We start from the raw sequence: 15,432 nt of genomic DNA, 5'->3' as shown, positions 1-15,432 counted from the left end.
TATATTTCATACACCTATATTTTCAGTTGTTTATCAGGATGAGAGATTGCAATTTAGCTCTCTATTTGGGGAAGAAAAAAATGACTGCTTTATGGAGTCTGTACGAGAGATTGTTCTTCTGGATGTGATGTTTTATTTTTTTATTTTTTTATTTTTAAAATTTTTTTATTATTTATTTTTGAGAGAGAGACACAGAATGCAAGTGGGGGAGGGGCAGAGAGAGAGAGGAATCCGGGGCAGGCTCCAGGCTCCGAGCTGTCAGCACAGAGCCCCCCATGGGGCTCTCGAACTCACAAACCACGAGATCATGACCCCAGCCGAAGTCGGACGCTCAACCGACTGAGCCACCCAGGCGCCCCTGGATGTGATGTTTTAAAAAATTTCTTCCGGGGGCACCTGGGTGGCTCAGTCAGTGAAGCGTCTGACTTCGGCTCAGGTCATGATCTCGCGGTTCACGAGTTCGAGCCCCGTGTGGGGCTCTGTGCTGACAGCTCAGAGCCTGGAGCCTTCTTCGGATTCTGTGTCTCCCTCTCTGTCGGCCTCTCCCCCACTCGTATTCTGTCTGCCTGTCTCTCTCTCTCAAAAATGAATTAAAAAAAATTAAAAAATCAAAACTTCTTCCAGATATTATATTTTAACTCAGAAGATAGATACAAATAAGTGTATTATTTAAAAAAACAACAACAGCGTCCAGAGCATAGTGTGATCATGTGCTCAGGAAGCCGCCAAAAGGACCGAAATGCAAGGGAGGCAAGAGCCCGTTGCTGACCCCGGGAGCCGGACGGGACGCTCCCGTTGGCAGCATGGAAAAGCTGGCACCCGGCACTCGGCTGCGGGACACTGACCCGCTGCTGGGCCCCGTGAGCCATGAGGGTACAGATCGCAGTGCCAAATCGTCGTCGTTTTGGGGACGAGGCAGTGGGTGTTAATCCGCCCCGAGCTGCCTTTTCATTTGGCTTGAGTTGAACGTGGAGTGGGCGAGGACATAGGGCAGCCTCGGCAGGGTCTGTGCAAAAGGCAGCTGGAAAGCAAGAGGGAGTTTTGATTCTTCAACTCAGCAACCCTGGCGGGGTGGATGAGGTGGAGCTGGGCTTCCTGGAATTGTCGCGTCGATTTTCCTGTTGTGTTTCACCGTTGACGCTCTCACAGACACACAGGACTGCTCCGGCACTGCCTGCCACCCGCCATCTGGTCTCGGTGGCCTGCCTGTCATTTCGCGGGTCCCCTTCCTCTGCCTACGGCGATGTGTCTTCACCAAGAACTAGGGTGCAGTCCATTGGTGGGTATTCAAGGCGATCTATTTGTAAGAATCTGGAGAGGTGCTCAAAGAACTATTAAGGACAAATGTGCTGTTTCCTGTTTTTAACCTATCTATCAGTTTTTTCAAGAGAGCAAGTTGCATTTCTGAGACGGTTGAGGGGGTTTCTTTACTATTAAGGCAGAGCGGGGTCGGGCGGTCGGTCCTTGAGAAATCGGGATTGCTTTTTTTTGCGTTGTCATTGGTGTCTTTTTTCTTGTCTGCTTGTATAAATGAACTCCAGAAGGTGTATTTAAGCATTCTGTTAAGTAAATGTGGAAGACTAGGTTTCAATTAAAATAACCAGACAGTGTGACCTAGCTCCCGCTTCCCCTTAATTTTTATCATTAAAGCCTTCATATCCCCAAAGACATCTGCTGTGCTTCCAAAGGATTCTTTTCAGGAATGTTCATTCATTATTAATCAGGTTGCATGGTCAAGAGAGTATGTGATTATTTTAAAGAATATCCTGGAGATCCAATTACTAAAAATCGAGCACACTATGGACAGGTTTTGTGAACGGTTTCATTCAGTCTGCCTGAATTCCACCAGGTGGGTGTTTGGTGACATTAAAAGTCTTCCTCGCTTCTCACTTTCCGTGGCAGGTAGAACATTTTAACTTAAGCGCTCCTCAGAATAAATAAACAGGAAGTGGCAAGTTATTAAGAAAATCTATCGTCTTAATGAGTTACTTTAAAACTTGAGGCTGGTGCCTCCGTGCTCATCTGCCTGTCATGTTTTTGTTTTTGTTTTTGTTTCCTCAGTCAGTCCCTCTGGTCCCTTAAAATTCGGCTGGCAGAAATTCTTAAGTCTGTCACCGATAAAGTGAACCAATTTGGGGTGCTGACAGTCGGAGGTTAACCACAGTGATATTTCAGAGACATTACCTATAGAATGTTACAGGATCACTTTCTTTTTTTCTCCACCTGTTTCCGCTCGTGTGTTATTTGTACTGTTGCTTTAAGAGCCACTTTGCATTTTGACCGCCTCTGTTGTCATATCAATTTCCAGTCTTTCAGAATGCCGTTACATTCAATTGGATCTCACCCTCCCCTTTCCATAGCTTCATGGCCCGGTTTTATTGTGCATTTACCGACTTGCCCGTGTCTCCAATCGGCCAGGGTGCTGCTAATCAGTAAAGTAGCATTTGGGTCGGGTGTTTAGAACTCAAAGCTGTAGTTTTTATAACTCAAAGCTAAATCCTAAACCATGGCCGAATGCGCAAACATTGGGTGCCTGTATTCTGTTATTGAAAATAGTGCATTTGTGGTGGATTCATCTGGAATATAGCACCCAGTTTCCATTGTTTCTGCCTCACAAACAGGTTAATTTCCAAAGTTGCCCAGTTCCAAAGTTTTGAGTCCTCTGAAAGGCCCATGTGCCTCTGATCCAAGATAAAAACATCATTCCACAGTTTAAAAAAGAATTTTTTTTTACATATTATTTATTTTTGAGAGAGCACCAGTGGAGGAGGGGCAGAGAGAGAGGGAGACACAGAATCCAAAGCAGGCTCCAGGCTCTGAGCCGTCAGCACAGACCCAGACGCGGGGCTCGAACTCACCAAACTGAGATCATGAGCTGAGCCGAAGTCGGATGCCCAATCGACTGAGCCACCCAGGTGCCCCGTCCACAGTTCTTAAAAAAAAAAATTCCACCTGTGGTTCTAGAACAGGGATGATGTCATAGCAAAAACCCAAATGGCAATAAGTCCACTAAATCTTCATTACCCCTGTGAATAGGGGATAGGAAATGGACTTGGTCGTTGTTCTGAAATGTAGGATGCTTTAAAGAAAATTTATTCATAGGATATGGGGGATGCTGTTTGTGAAAAAACACTTTCAAGGGTTTTTTCCCCCCTCAAACCGTTTTTATGTGATTTGGTGTAACATTTGTACAGTTTGGGTGGTGTGTGTGTCGGCTCAGTTCTGTGTTGGTAAATGGAACATCAGGCTTAGTTTCCCCACCCCAGAGGATATTTAGGAAAAAATCGGAGGAAGTGCCTTGGGAATCGTCCGGGCAGTGGCTGAGAGCCACCTGGTAGTAACAGTTGACCACGGGCCACCCAGGGTTGCTCTCCGAGTTTATTCCTTGGTCTGGTGACTCATGAATTTCCCTCAGAGCGATGGCCTTCAGAGGCGTACAAAGTGAGACCGAAAGTAAAATCAGTGGGGGCTGCAATACACGCTCTGTTTCATAATTGGAAACATGATTATTGTTCGTGGAGACCCAGAACCTGTAGGGAAGCGCCGAGAGATGGGTTCACCTTACGATTAAGATGTCGAAACCCCGTTAAGAGACATTTGGGATTAAAAACTCACGGATGATGTGCCTCGTGGGTGACTGAACGCATAGAATGCACTCGGTCTGGAGACTCCTGATTCTTGGTCACTTCTGGCATCTATGGGTGAAACTTCCACACTCTGGGGATTTTGAACCGGAAAGCCCCCTCACTGACGTTGGCCACGGATTAAGCCGTGCAAGGCGTGTCGTCTTCACGGGGTACCGGGGGTTCCTTCGGGCTGTAGGTTACCTTCTCTGTGTCATAGCAGGAGTTGGGGGAGACGATAAGGAATACAGTTGTGAAATTCTTACATGAGCTAGCGAGCAGGATGATGGCGAGGGTTGTGACTGCACAGGCAAGGGGTTAAACGTTTTCTTTGCATTGACTTGCCCGGACAATGTTTTTTGCCTCTCTCTCACTTTAAAGGAGGAGGCAGAAAAGACCTTCCGTTGCCTGGCCTGTGACAGTAATCCATTAGGGCACCCGTCCTGAGTTCCCCATCTGCCTTCTCAGGTCCAAAGCTTGTGTCTGAACTAAGTCCTGCTGTCCGTTCTCTTCCACTGGGGACTTTCTCATGCAGTCTGCTTCCCCCCAGATCGCGCACCTTGGACAAAAGAAAGCCCTTCTCCCTCCAGGAAAGTCCTCCTCCTGGGAGGAGTGCTACCAAAGGATGATGATACCTGGAGCCCCGAGGGGGCCAGGGGCCACCTGCCCAGGCAGCTGGTTCAGCCAGACCACCTTAGCCACCACCTGATGCCAAGGTTCGATCATTCCTGCAGCCCTTTCTGTTGATTAATTTTTCTTTGCCCCAAAAGGCTCGAGCCTCTTGACATCCAGGTTTAGCATGGGGGATTTCGAGGAGTAGGTGGTCGTTTGGCTCAGGCCACCTGTCCGTCATTGGCCTCAAATCTAGACTATGAGTGTTATCTCTGTGTGAGATATGTGTGTGTGTGTGTGTGTGTGTGCGCACGCGCGCCTGTATCGTGCATGCCTTTATCAGTCCCAGAGCTTAACTTATTTTAATTTACATACAAGTGAATTAGCATATAGCGCAATAATGATTTCAGGAGTAGGAATTAGGATCTTTAAATGAATATTTTGGTTGTTTTGCACAGATGATAGTTATGCTGCTTTGTGGTTTTCACCTAAAAGCTTTACTTTGTTCACTGTAAACATTTAAGACCTGTCACGCTATTTATAGCTGTCTTTTAAAACAATCCTTCTTTGTTTAATATGAAATCTCCAAAAACAACAGCGACCAGGGTTCTTCGGGCCTCTACGAGGTCCTGCCGTCCGTCATCTTAAAAAAACCAGAAAACAACAACAAGAAAATAAACACGAAACACAAAACAATCTGCCAAAGGAAAAAATGATCTGTGCTAGGCAGAACAACAAAGGCAGTCGCTAAGAGCAGCAAACAGTCCCGGTTCCTGGGATGGGAGGTGAGTGCGTGGGAATCAGGCCGAAGGAGCACTTTGGGAGAAACTTGGGCATGGCTTCGAGACAGGAGATGAGGCATCCCTCGGGACTCCTGCTTTGGGCAGCCGGGTGCTGCTCAGTGCCTGGGCCTTTAAGGCAGGCGACAGGAAGAAGCCGTTGGTGCCAGAAGCATGTGGCCAAGATGAAACTGAGGGACAAAAGATTGGAGGGAAGGAATCACCTTGGGAGGTGGTGGCTTGTTGTTTTGGTTTTGTGTGTTCGTGGGGGGGGGGGGGTGGGGAGGGTTGGTAATAGTCCAGGAATGCAGGACAGAAGGTGTAGATCTACCCGGAAGGCAGTGAGAGCAAGAGCAGAGAGAAAGAAACCGACCCGAGAACTAGGGACTGACACTTACATGTCTTGGCTAGTGATTTGGATTTGGGGGAAGGAGAGCGTGTGGCTTCCTATTGATGCTGTACCAAATGACCACCAGCGTGATGGCTTCAGCAACGCTGGAGGTCAAGGTGTCCGCAGGGCTGTGTTCCTTGGGGAGGCTCTAGGGAAGAATCTGTTTGCCTTTTGCAGCTTTTGGAAACGGCTCCCGTTCGCTGACTCGTGGCCCTTCCATCTTCAAAGCAATGGCCCTCGAGTCTTTTCTGCGTCTCATCACCCGACGCTTCCTGTCGTTTCCACATCCAAGGGCCCTGGCGATTGCATCGAGTGCACCTGGGCAGTGCGGGCTGAGCGCCCCATTTCGAGCTCAGCTGTGGCAAGCTCAATTCCGTCCGCAGCCTGCATTCCCCTTTGCCTTGTAACCTGACATATAGGTTCCGGGGATTAGGATGAGGCCCTCTTTGGAGGGAGGGAGGATCGAATGTGAGGCACCAGGAGGCTTGCGGGGCAGGCAGGTTCCGGAGGGAAGCTGACGAAACCCAGGAGGTGCACGCTGTGAAGTAGGGCATTTACAGTAAATGAAGCAAAGAACTGGCAGTGATGAGCTGGGCTTCTGGAAAGAGCTGGCACTGCGAGGGACAAGCCCAGGAGTCGTTCTCAGGCCGTACGGGAAACGAACGAACAACCGGGACAGCTTTTTTAAAAATTGAGCTAGAATTGACGTAGAACGTTATATTCATTTCACGTGCGCGACCCGACTCCGCATTTGTATACGTCATGAAATGATCACCACACTAAGTCTAGTTAACATCCGTCACCACGCAGTTACAACTTTTTTTCTTGTGATGAGGACTTTTAAGATCTCCTCTCTTAGCAACTTCCAATTATGCAATACCGTATCGTGAGCGAGAGTCACCGTGCTCTACGTTACATCCCCGCGAGTACGTTCTTTTACATCTGGAAGTCTGCCTTTTGACCACTCTTCGATGACTTTTGGATGGAAGGCCAGACTCTGGCTTAGGAAACACCCAGGCTTTGATTGGCTGGAAGAAGTCGGCAGTGGTTAGAGAGAGGAAAACCTGAAGAGCAGTTTCGGTGACACGTAGAATGAGAGAGGGTGGGATGTGTCCATTGTCACTTCAACCGAAACACCCATTTATTAATTTTCCATTGTAAACAAGTGTTTTCCTCGAAAGTCTTGGATTTGTAAGAAAGTTTCTTGAAAACGTGTCTCGCACCTGCCCCTGAGGACTGTCCTGCTTAGGGATTGTTCCGAGTGAGGGCTGGAAGGAACTGGAGGGAGCATCTGGGGACACACTCCCAGGGCCACTCAGCTAATAGGCGAGCTACGTGTCGTCCCCGACTGTCTGGCCACCCGTCCAGCTCTCTCCTTTCTCTCTATTCCGTGCCCTGTTCTAGACTACAAACCGTGGACAAGCGGGGGTGTGAGCTCTAAATTGTTGCCACTCCCAGTTTGTTGCAAGGGGTTCCCAGGATTGCCCACATCCTCCTGTGAATGAGGACCGCTCAGCCCATTAAGAAAAATGTTGAGCTATAGAATTTCCTGACAATGATATGCACGTGGGATTTCCTTCCATTGTAGTGCATTTAGGCTAAGAATCTCTCTCTCTCTTTCTCTCTCTCTCTCTTTTGAAGCTTAGAAATTAAATTATGGGATTTAAGAAAAGAAAAAACAGAACATTTTCACAGCCTCCTCCCCCAACCTGTTTGGCGAACCCCTGTTCGTCTTCAAAAATCTTTCTCACATGATGCTTCCTCCGGGAAGCTTTCCTGTCTTCTTGCCCCCCAATCTTTGGCACGTGTCTTTTGTCATGTCCCAGGTCCGAGAACCTAGAGGGGCTTCGATGTTTGGTGAAAGAATGAATGGTGTTTTCATTTCTCGAAAAGGGTGTTTCAAAGGAAGCTAGACAATAAACGAGGCTACTTTTTTCAGGTGGGTGAATGCTACGCACGCTTACCGCTAACATATTGTTGGGTAATGTAACAAAAATATGATCTGCAGGAGAGGAGAAAGAAAAAATCAGATCCACTGTAGATAGCGAACCCGTGGCCCCTTCCTTTTTGGCAACATATGGGCGAAAGATCCAGAAAATGGGCTGCACCTCTCTGGGTATCCAGATATGTAGTCATGGCTTAATACCATTAAATCAACGCTTACAGCGTAGACACTTGCACAAAGTGCTTGCCACGCCAAACGCGATGGCAATAAAAGAAAAAGATCCTGTTCTGAGCAGCTGCTGTTAAATCATTCTTACATGAAGTGCCCCTAAGCACTCGACTGCCATTATTTCCATTGCATATCATTTCTCGTTAGCATTCGGAACTTGTACCCGCTTGTCAGAGTCTTACTTCACCGCCGTTGCTGCATTTTATTCATATCTCTTGGGGAGGGATTCTCATTTGCATTTTGTCTAGCTGTACGTGTCTCTACCTTCGGACACACGGGTCAGCAACATAAGATCCTCAGGCCCAGTCCAGCTGGCTACCTGTTTTTTGTAAATCCGATTTTATTGGCCAGCCACGCTCGCTCCTTCGCGCCTGGTGTGTGACTGCTTTTGCGCGCTACAGCAGTGGACTGGAGCGGCTGCGACAGATTCTGCCTGGCCCGCCACACCAAAAGTGTTTACTGCCTTGCCCTTTATAGGACACAAAGTTTGCTGACCTCTGTTCCGATACGTTGAGAGATCCTTCAGGGCGGCGGTTATGTTTTATTCTTTGAGGTGTTTTAACCCCAACATCTGGACGTTTATCACCTCCTTCAACAGATGCTTGACCCTGCCTGTGTGCAAGGCGCTGTTCCACGTGCTGGCCATACATTGTCACTGAGCAAAGTGGAGTCTGTGCTGTCATAGAGCCCGCCCTCTGCTGGGGCAGTGGGGAGAGATGGCTCAGTGACCAAACGAATAGAATACGTTGGGCGATAAAAGCTGTGGAGAAAGGCAAACCGAGGTCGGGGGAGAAGGGTGGCCGTGATGGGTGGGCAGGTGGTCGTGGTGGTAGCAGGGGACTTGGTTTTATGCGGGCTCACAGAGAAGGTGACACCGATGCAGAGAGTCCTGCGGATTCCCCAGACCTTGTGAGGGGGGAGACGGGACGTGCTTGGCACGTTTGAGGAATCGCAAGGAGGCCATGTGCCCGGAGCCGAACAAGGGGTAACGTGGGAGGAAATGAGGTCACTGTCTGAGTCTGTGTTCTCTGGGGCTGGAGTTATTCTGGTGCGTTTCTCTCCGAGTGGGATGGGAAAGCCCCTGGAGGGTAGAGCAGAGACGGGGCAGGCTCAGTCATGTTTTAACAGGATCTCTGGCTTCTGCCGTTTGGAAGGGTATTAGGATAATCCAGGTAAGGCGTGATGTCGGCTGGCCCACGATCATAGAGCCGGGCTAGTGAGGACGCCAGATTCCGGCTTCTCGAGCCAGCACACTTGATGTCCTTGAATGAAACGTCAGCATTTCTCCCGGGGTCAGCAGTGGAATCACCTCTGGAAATTCTGATCGTGCCACTCTGGGATAGAATCCTGGCACCCACATAAAAGTACAATCATGACTGGGCACCTCAGTCCGTTAAGCATCCGACTCTTGGTTTCGGCTCAGGTCACGGTCTCGAGGTTCATGGGATCGAGCCCCGTGTCGGGGTCTGCACTGACGGCACGGAGCCTGCTTGGGATTCTCTCTGTCCCTCCCCCTCTGCCTCTCACCTCTCTTTCTCTCTCAAAATAAGTAAGTGGACATTTTTTAAAAAGTTACCAGCGTCACAGCTCTCCAGACAGAATTGGGGCTCCTCTCGTTCCACCTGCGAACAAAGCCGACCAAAAGAGCTACGTTTTCCCTTTAATTTACGTTCTTCCGGTGGGAAGAGAGAAGGAGTTCGATTTAGAGATCATTCTCATTTTCCGCGATCAACCAAAATAGTGATTAATAGGTAAAACCCTTTCAATTTCTTCCAGGCCATCTGCCGGAAGAGGTGGCCGAGACCGAGGGGGGATGAGACCGAGGGGGGACGGCGGGTTTCTCCCAACGGCAGCGACCCCCCCCTCCCGCCCCCCCACTGGGGTTTCCGCTGCAGGTTGTGGAAACACGAGCAAGCTTTAATATTTCAAATCTCAGCTGCCCGCTTAATCTTTCCCATGTAGTTAATGTTCGCGAATGGCCGAAGATCTCTTTCAGCTACCGGGCTCCTATGAAGCCGGCAGCTCGTTAAGTTTTAACAAACTCAGCACATACTTGACGCTTTTAATGATCGCTTACCATTCGGTGGTTGGCAGGATGAGCATTAAGCTTCACCCGAGCACCACGTGGCGTTTCCGAGGGCTGCTATTTCAGAAAGGGGCGGCATGGGCTGGAAACCTCGAATTTTGTAAACACACGGAGGTGGGACTACAAAAGGGCCGACTGTCGGAATCCCGTAAACCCAGCTGTGGATGTGAAGCCTTCCCCTGAAGCCGGCCGAGAACCCCTCCCCGCCTTGCCCCCGCCCCACCCCCCCACCCCGAGCGTGATTTGAACTGGTGTCCCCCGAGCCCTACCGTTCTCCCACAGCCCGCAGTGGGCTGCATCTAACATGCCCGGCGCTGTTCCGCAGACCTCTGCTGATGGTCTTTAAAGGGAGAAGGTTCAAAGAGGCTTGGTTCCCAGGCCTGCTAATGAGCGCGGGGCCCCTTCCCGGTTAATGAACCGGCGTTTCTGTGGGATTCTTTCCCCTGCCCTTTTTGAAGGGAAGGCAGGCGAGGGTTCACAAAAGCAGCAGCGCGCAGCTGAGCCACCCGAAGGCGGCCCGGCAGGGGGGGCGAGCACCGAAGCGGGCGGGGATCGTGTCCCGGCCCGTCGCCGGCGACAGGGACCAGGCCCTGGATGGGAGTTTGTCGGCCGGGAGGGCCGCGCGGGGTCCCCTCGGCAGCCCTCGCGAGCCTCCCCGCGCGGTAACGCGACGGCCTGACGCTGCCGTCTGATCTGCAGGCGTTACCGTTGTCAGTGACTTACCAGATGCATGTTAAAGCCCCGAGAATCCTTGTTCTAATTCACTGAATCGTTATTAGTCATTGGGACCCAAGCTCACCGCGGCCCCTGAAAAGGCCCGTAGATATTTTTTCTCTGCTTCCCTCTGCCCACCCACCATCCCACTGCGGGATCAACGAGTAGAATTATTCAGGAGGGTAGCGAACGCATGCCAGAAACATTGCCTCTGTCACGATCATGTCTGCGAAAGTCAGTGTTTTTCCTCGGGAATATATTTGGGAAGCTGACATCGCGTATTTAAGCGTTATCGTCGCCGCGGAAGCCACGCGTTTGATTTCACGCACATTTCATGCCCGTTTCCACGGGAGGTGTCTTTCTCCTTCTCTGAAGACTGCTTTGGTGTCACAGAGGGAGAAATCCTGCGGACGCATAAACGTTCGCGTGTAAGTTCATCGATTCCGAGTTCTGAAAGGCTCTCGCTCATTAGGTAGCATTTCTACATTTTAATTCTCAGCACAAGGTAGAAGTTGGCCGTGACCCACTCAGATTATTGGGATCAGATACAAATTGTGGACATTGCCGTTTCAGTAACTTGCCAGTTTGGAGTAAGACCTTTTAGCAAGCAAAATGGCAAAAACCCACTCGCTGCTTTCAGGGACTGGGACTTAGAGGAAACGTCCGTTGGTGTGCTGGCTTAGGGTGTTTCTCCCCGCCTCGTTGCCCCACGCGCACAGAAAGAGAATTATTTGGAACGTACACGCATTTTACCCTTCCGTGATCCGCGTTCGGAATCATTTTGAGACGCATTCAAAGCTGACAGCCCCCCATGGCTGACCCCCTCGCGCCTAATCACATCTTACATTCTGTTTCCAGATAGCTGATCAGCTTCCTTGGATTTTGCTGATGACCCAGGAGAGCTTTGCCTGAAGATGGAAACACTGGAGTCGGAGCTGACCTGCCCTATTTGTCTGGAGCTCTTTGAGGACCCTCTCCTGCTGCCCTGCGCACACAGCCTCTGCTTCAACTGTGCCCACCGCATCCTGGTGTCGCACTGTGCCACCAACGAGTCCGTGGAGTCCATCACCGCCTTCCAGTGCCCCACCTGCCGACATGTCATCACGCTCAGCCAGCGAGGTCTAGACGGACTCAAGCGCAACGTCACCCTGCAGAACATCATCGACAGGTTCCAGAAAGCGTCCGTGAGCGGGCCCAATTCCCCCAGCGAGACCCGCCGGGAGCGGGCGTTCGACGCCAACACCATGACCTCCGCCGAGAAAGTCCTCTGCCAGTTCTGTGACCAGGATCCTGCCCAGGACGCTGTGAAGACCTGTGTCACTTGCGAAGTGTCCTACTGTGATGAGTGCCTGAAAGCCACTCACCCAAACAAGAAGCCCTTTACAGGGCATCGTCTGATTGAGCCAATTCCGGACTCGCACATCCGGGGGCTGATGTGCCTGGAGCACGAGGATGAGAAGGTGAATATGTACTGTGTGACCGATGACCAGTTAATCTGTGCCTTGTGTAAACTGGTTGGGCGGCACCGAGATCATCAGGTGGCAGCTTTGAGTGAACGCTATGACAAGTTGAAGGTTAGTCCGATCCGCCTTAAGCCAACCCCTTTCTGCCAGCAAATGTCATGGAAATAAAAAGTGTACTCACTGCTAGCTACCTGGCAGGTGAAGGTTTCCTCTTCACCTTTGCTATCTGATTAGTTTTAGCATGTTTTCTGGCAGCCTATAAATGTTGCACAATAAGGGTATCTTGTAAAAGTTGACGGCTGCTTGTAATTTTAGCGTTGTCACGGTGACGATGAATTTGCAAAATCTGGATCGTCTTCAACCCTTGCAGTTTTGTGTGTGTGTGTGTGTGTGTGTGTGTGTGTGTGTGAGAGAGAGAGACAGACAGACAGACAGACAGAAGGAAAGAAGGAATGGCAGATAAAATCTGGCTTTGGGCATTTGCGGCGGGGGGGGGGGGGGGCATTCAGTTTCTTCATTCATCCAGGAAAGCTAATTTCACCCGAATTGTACCTGGATCTAGTTACCCGCATAAACGAAAGGACACAAGGAGGACAGCCTGTGGCAACTGTGGGCTTTTGGAGGACCTGTGACCTTTCATTTCTCGTGTGAGTGATATCTGGCTTATTGGTGAGTTAGAGTACGCTGACCATCTCGGGTTTCACGAAGGATTTCCTTTTCATTTAGGCTTTGTGTTCAGGAAGGTTACAGGCAAGACTATTTGAACTTCCACTTTTAACATGAAATTATTAACCTGACTCCAGCTCGGGGAACGATAATTAATATGACTATACGTCAAATTAAAAAATCACTCTCTAAATATGGATAGAATGCACCAGGGAAGAAATAAGTCAGGTCTCCTGATGTCTGTTCAACTTCAGGCGACGGTGGGTCTAATTATGGCAAACTCAGCCGAGAGTTTGCTCTGATAGTGAGATACTATGCTCACCAGTCAGTTTTAGATCACAAGACGCCAATTAAAAAGAAAGGAAGTAGGAATTAAGAGCTTTGAGTAAATATATATTCAAGTCCTTCCTCTCAGGAAAAACACACACGGTGTTGTTGAGCAAACAGAAAATGAATCACATGATCGAGAGTGCTACCATTGGGAGCACACCGTCACCTGTCACAAATGGTTCCTATCACTTTTCCTCAGCTAATGGGTGGTTGTGTTTCCCGGGACCTCATTGTTTATTTTGTGACGCTGGGATTAATGGGCCACACCTGTGATTTGGTCTGGCTGTGTCTTGAGACGCGGAGGGAAATGGAGGAGCTGAAGTGAATCCCGCTCCTGAGTGTCACTTGGGGAACAAAACCTCACCTGGGCAGCACGCCTCACTTTTAAGTGTCCATGGAGAGGGAGTTAAGCCCGAGGACTTAGGTGCTGGGGACAGGGGGACATGGAAGCTGCCTAGTTTTCTAGTGTGCCCAGCACTACCACAAGCACACCTCCAAAGTTAACGATGGCGGAGGCAATGCGTGTCGAATTGTGCCTCTGAAACAAATTCTTCGGAAATGGATGCGGTGATCCATCTTGGAGACCAAGGTGACCGTTTCGCCCCTGTTTTGGTGGGGGACTGAACGTTTGAGATGACCGGACACAGGTGGTTTTGTTTTCCCGACGTAAACCTGGCGGACGGGGTCTTTTCTTTATCACAAAATGTTCCTCTGACTGGATCGACACTGCCTTTTGATGATCAGGTGTCAAAACCCCACCGTGATGTTCAATATTCGACAACCCCGGACTCGGTAGTTAAACTTGGTAGTCAGGTTCTGCTCGTTATTTGTGTACTATCAGAGGGGAGTTATTAATTATTTACAGAACATCTCCAAATTTATGAGGAGATACTGTCATGCTCTAGGCCCTTCTTGTGATGAAACTGACAACTCTTCAATTATGAGCCCTGCACACTTGTCTGATCGAGCCAGTGGGTTAGTGGTCGTTGATAATTGTCAGGCCCTCCTGGTAACAGTATCAGTTAATGAAGCAGTATATTTTCTCTTCGAATTATAGAAGCATAAGCATATAAACAGCACCCAGTGCACCCAAGCACATTTACAGCCACTCAACAAAATATGCTTCCGAGCATTTACTTACAGCCTTTTCACAAAATGCGCTTATGAGCGTTTAAACAGATAACATGCCAACATAACGTGTTTGCTCCAAAACACGCCATTAGAATGGACAAATCATAAGAATACCCTGACATGTGGGGCGTCTGTGATATTTCAGCTGTCACATAATTATGAACGTACGTACTTCTTTGTTTTGCTTAAAACCCAAGCACAGCGTGTGCATTAATATTTGAAAGGACCAAAGCCAAGGAAGGGTGTTTTTGTCAATTATTACTTTGGTCTGAACAAGTGACTATGCTCTGTAAATTGGATATGTAGGGACGCAAGGGTCTCCTGTTGAAAAACGTGTGTGTCCGTCCTTCTGTTAGTAAAAGTCCACTATTTGAAGACGGGAATTCTGCAATGATGACGAAGAACAATTATTTCTTGCACTGATCTTAAACCTCGGGGGGTACCTTTACTCATGTTAGGTCTCAGTATACGTATGTTTATGTAAAGAATTGGAATGTACTTTTGCACATCTCCTTCTAGGCACAAAAGGAAAAACATAAAAATCCCAACATGTAGAATTTTATCTGAAAAGAGAAAAGTCTTCCTACCAAATGCACGTCTCTAAATGGAGCATGTCATACTGTGGACTTTCTTGCGTCATTTTAATTGAATTTGAAGAAGCCTCTCAGTGCCCCAAATCTGGATTAAATTTTGATTGGTGAACTACATAACATATAAGAGAATTTAATATAGTGTATGGCAGAGTGACCGAGGAATTACAATGCAATCATTCCATTTTTTCCCTGTTCCAACATACGATGTTGGAGCTCTAGTTTCTTTTCTCTAGTTATACCTATAAAAATATACAAACTGAGAGGAATTGACCTTGCCTTGCCCTTCAACTTCAGCATAGACTCACTTCAAGTTAGCTGATGCTGAAGGTCCAAACCATTGTTTTGCATTTCTGACTCTAAAGGCTGGCTGAGGGAGTTTATTTGTATAATGTCCACTTCAATGGGTCATCCCAGTGGAATTTGGTCACAGTTGGGTAAAAGTTCCAATTCAAGCTTAGCCTTCCTGTGTAGTCCTTCTTATCTGGAGGTCAAGGCAAGGGATTTCACTCTTGGGTTTCATTTATAGATTGTAAGGTTCCATAATTTGGAAAGTCCTGTACTTTATTTGCAACCAGGAATGTCATAAGTAGATACCTAGCTAGACTGGTATTCTCTTTCCTCAGAATTTCTATACCTTGTCCCTTCTCTGAAAATAGTCACAGGCATAGTACGGGTTCCAGTGCAAAGGTGTGTGTGTGTATGTGTGTGCTACATGGCACATCCATGGTAAGGATAGAGTTATCTGGCCCCAAATGTCAATAGTGCCCAGTCGAGAGACCCTGGTCAGTGAGAAGAATTTAGTGTTCATCACTGTAGTAATTTGCTAGGCTGCCCTCACAAGGGATCACAAGCACAGTGACCTAAGCAACAG

At 48.7% G+C, this 15,432-nt stretch overlaps 1 protein-coding gene across 1 annotated transcript in view; it reads left to right on the top strand.

The window, feature by feature from the left end:
- Window positions 1-15,432, top strand: part of MID1 (midline 1) — a 148,254-nt gene that overhangs the window by 34,610 nt on the left and 98,212 nt on the right. The window contains exon 2 of the mRNA XM_007084803.3: window positions 11,237-11,952. Within this exon, the coding sequence (XP_007084865.1) occupies window positions 11,293-11,952 (660 nt within the window). The 5' untranslated portion in view covers window positions 11,237-11,292. The remainder of the gene's footprint in view (window positions 1-11,236; window positions 11,953-15,432) is intronic.

Source organism: Panthera tigris, chromosome X (assembly GCF_018350195.1).
Source record: "Panthera tigris isolate Pti1 chromosome X, P.tigris_Pti1_mat1.1, whole genome shotgun sequence".
NCBI classification, from domain to species: domain Eukaryota; kingdom Metazoa; phylum Chordata; class Mammalia; order Carnivora; family Felidae; genus Panthera; species Panthera tigris.
Note: the sequence above shows the minus strand (reverse complement) of the source record. Positions and strands in the feature narration are given on the sequence as shown.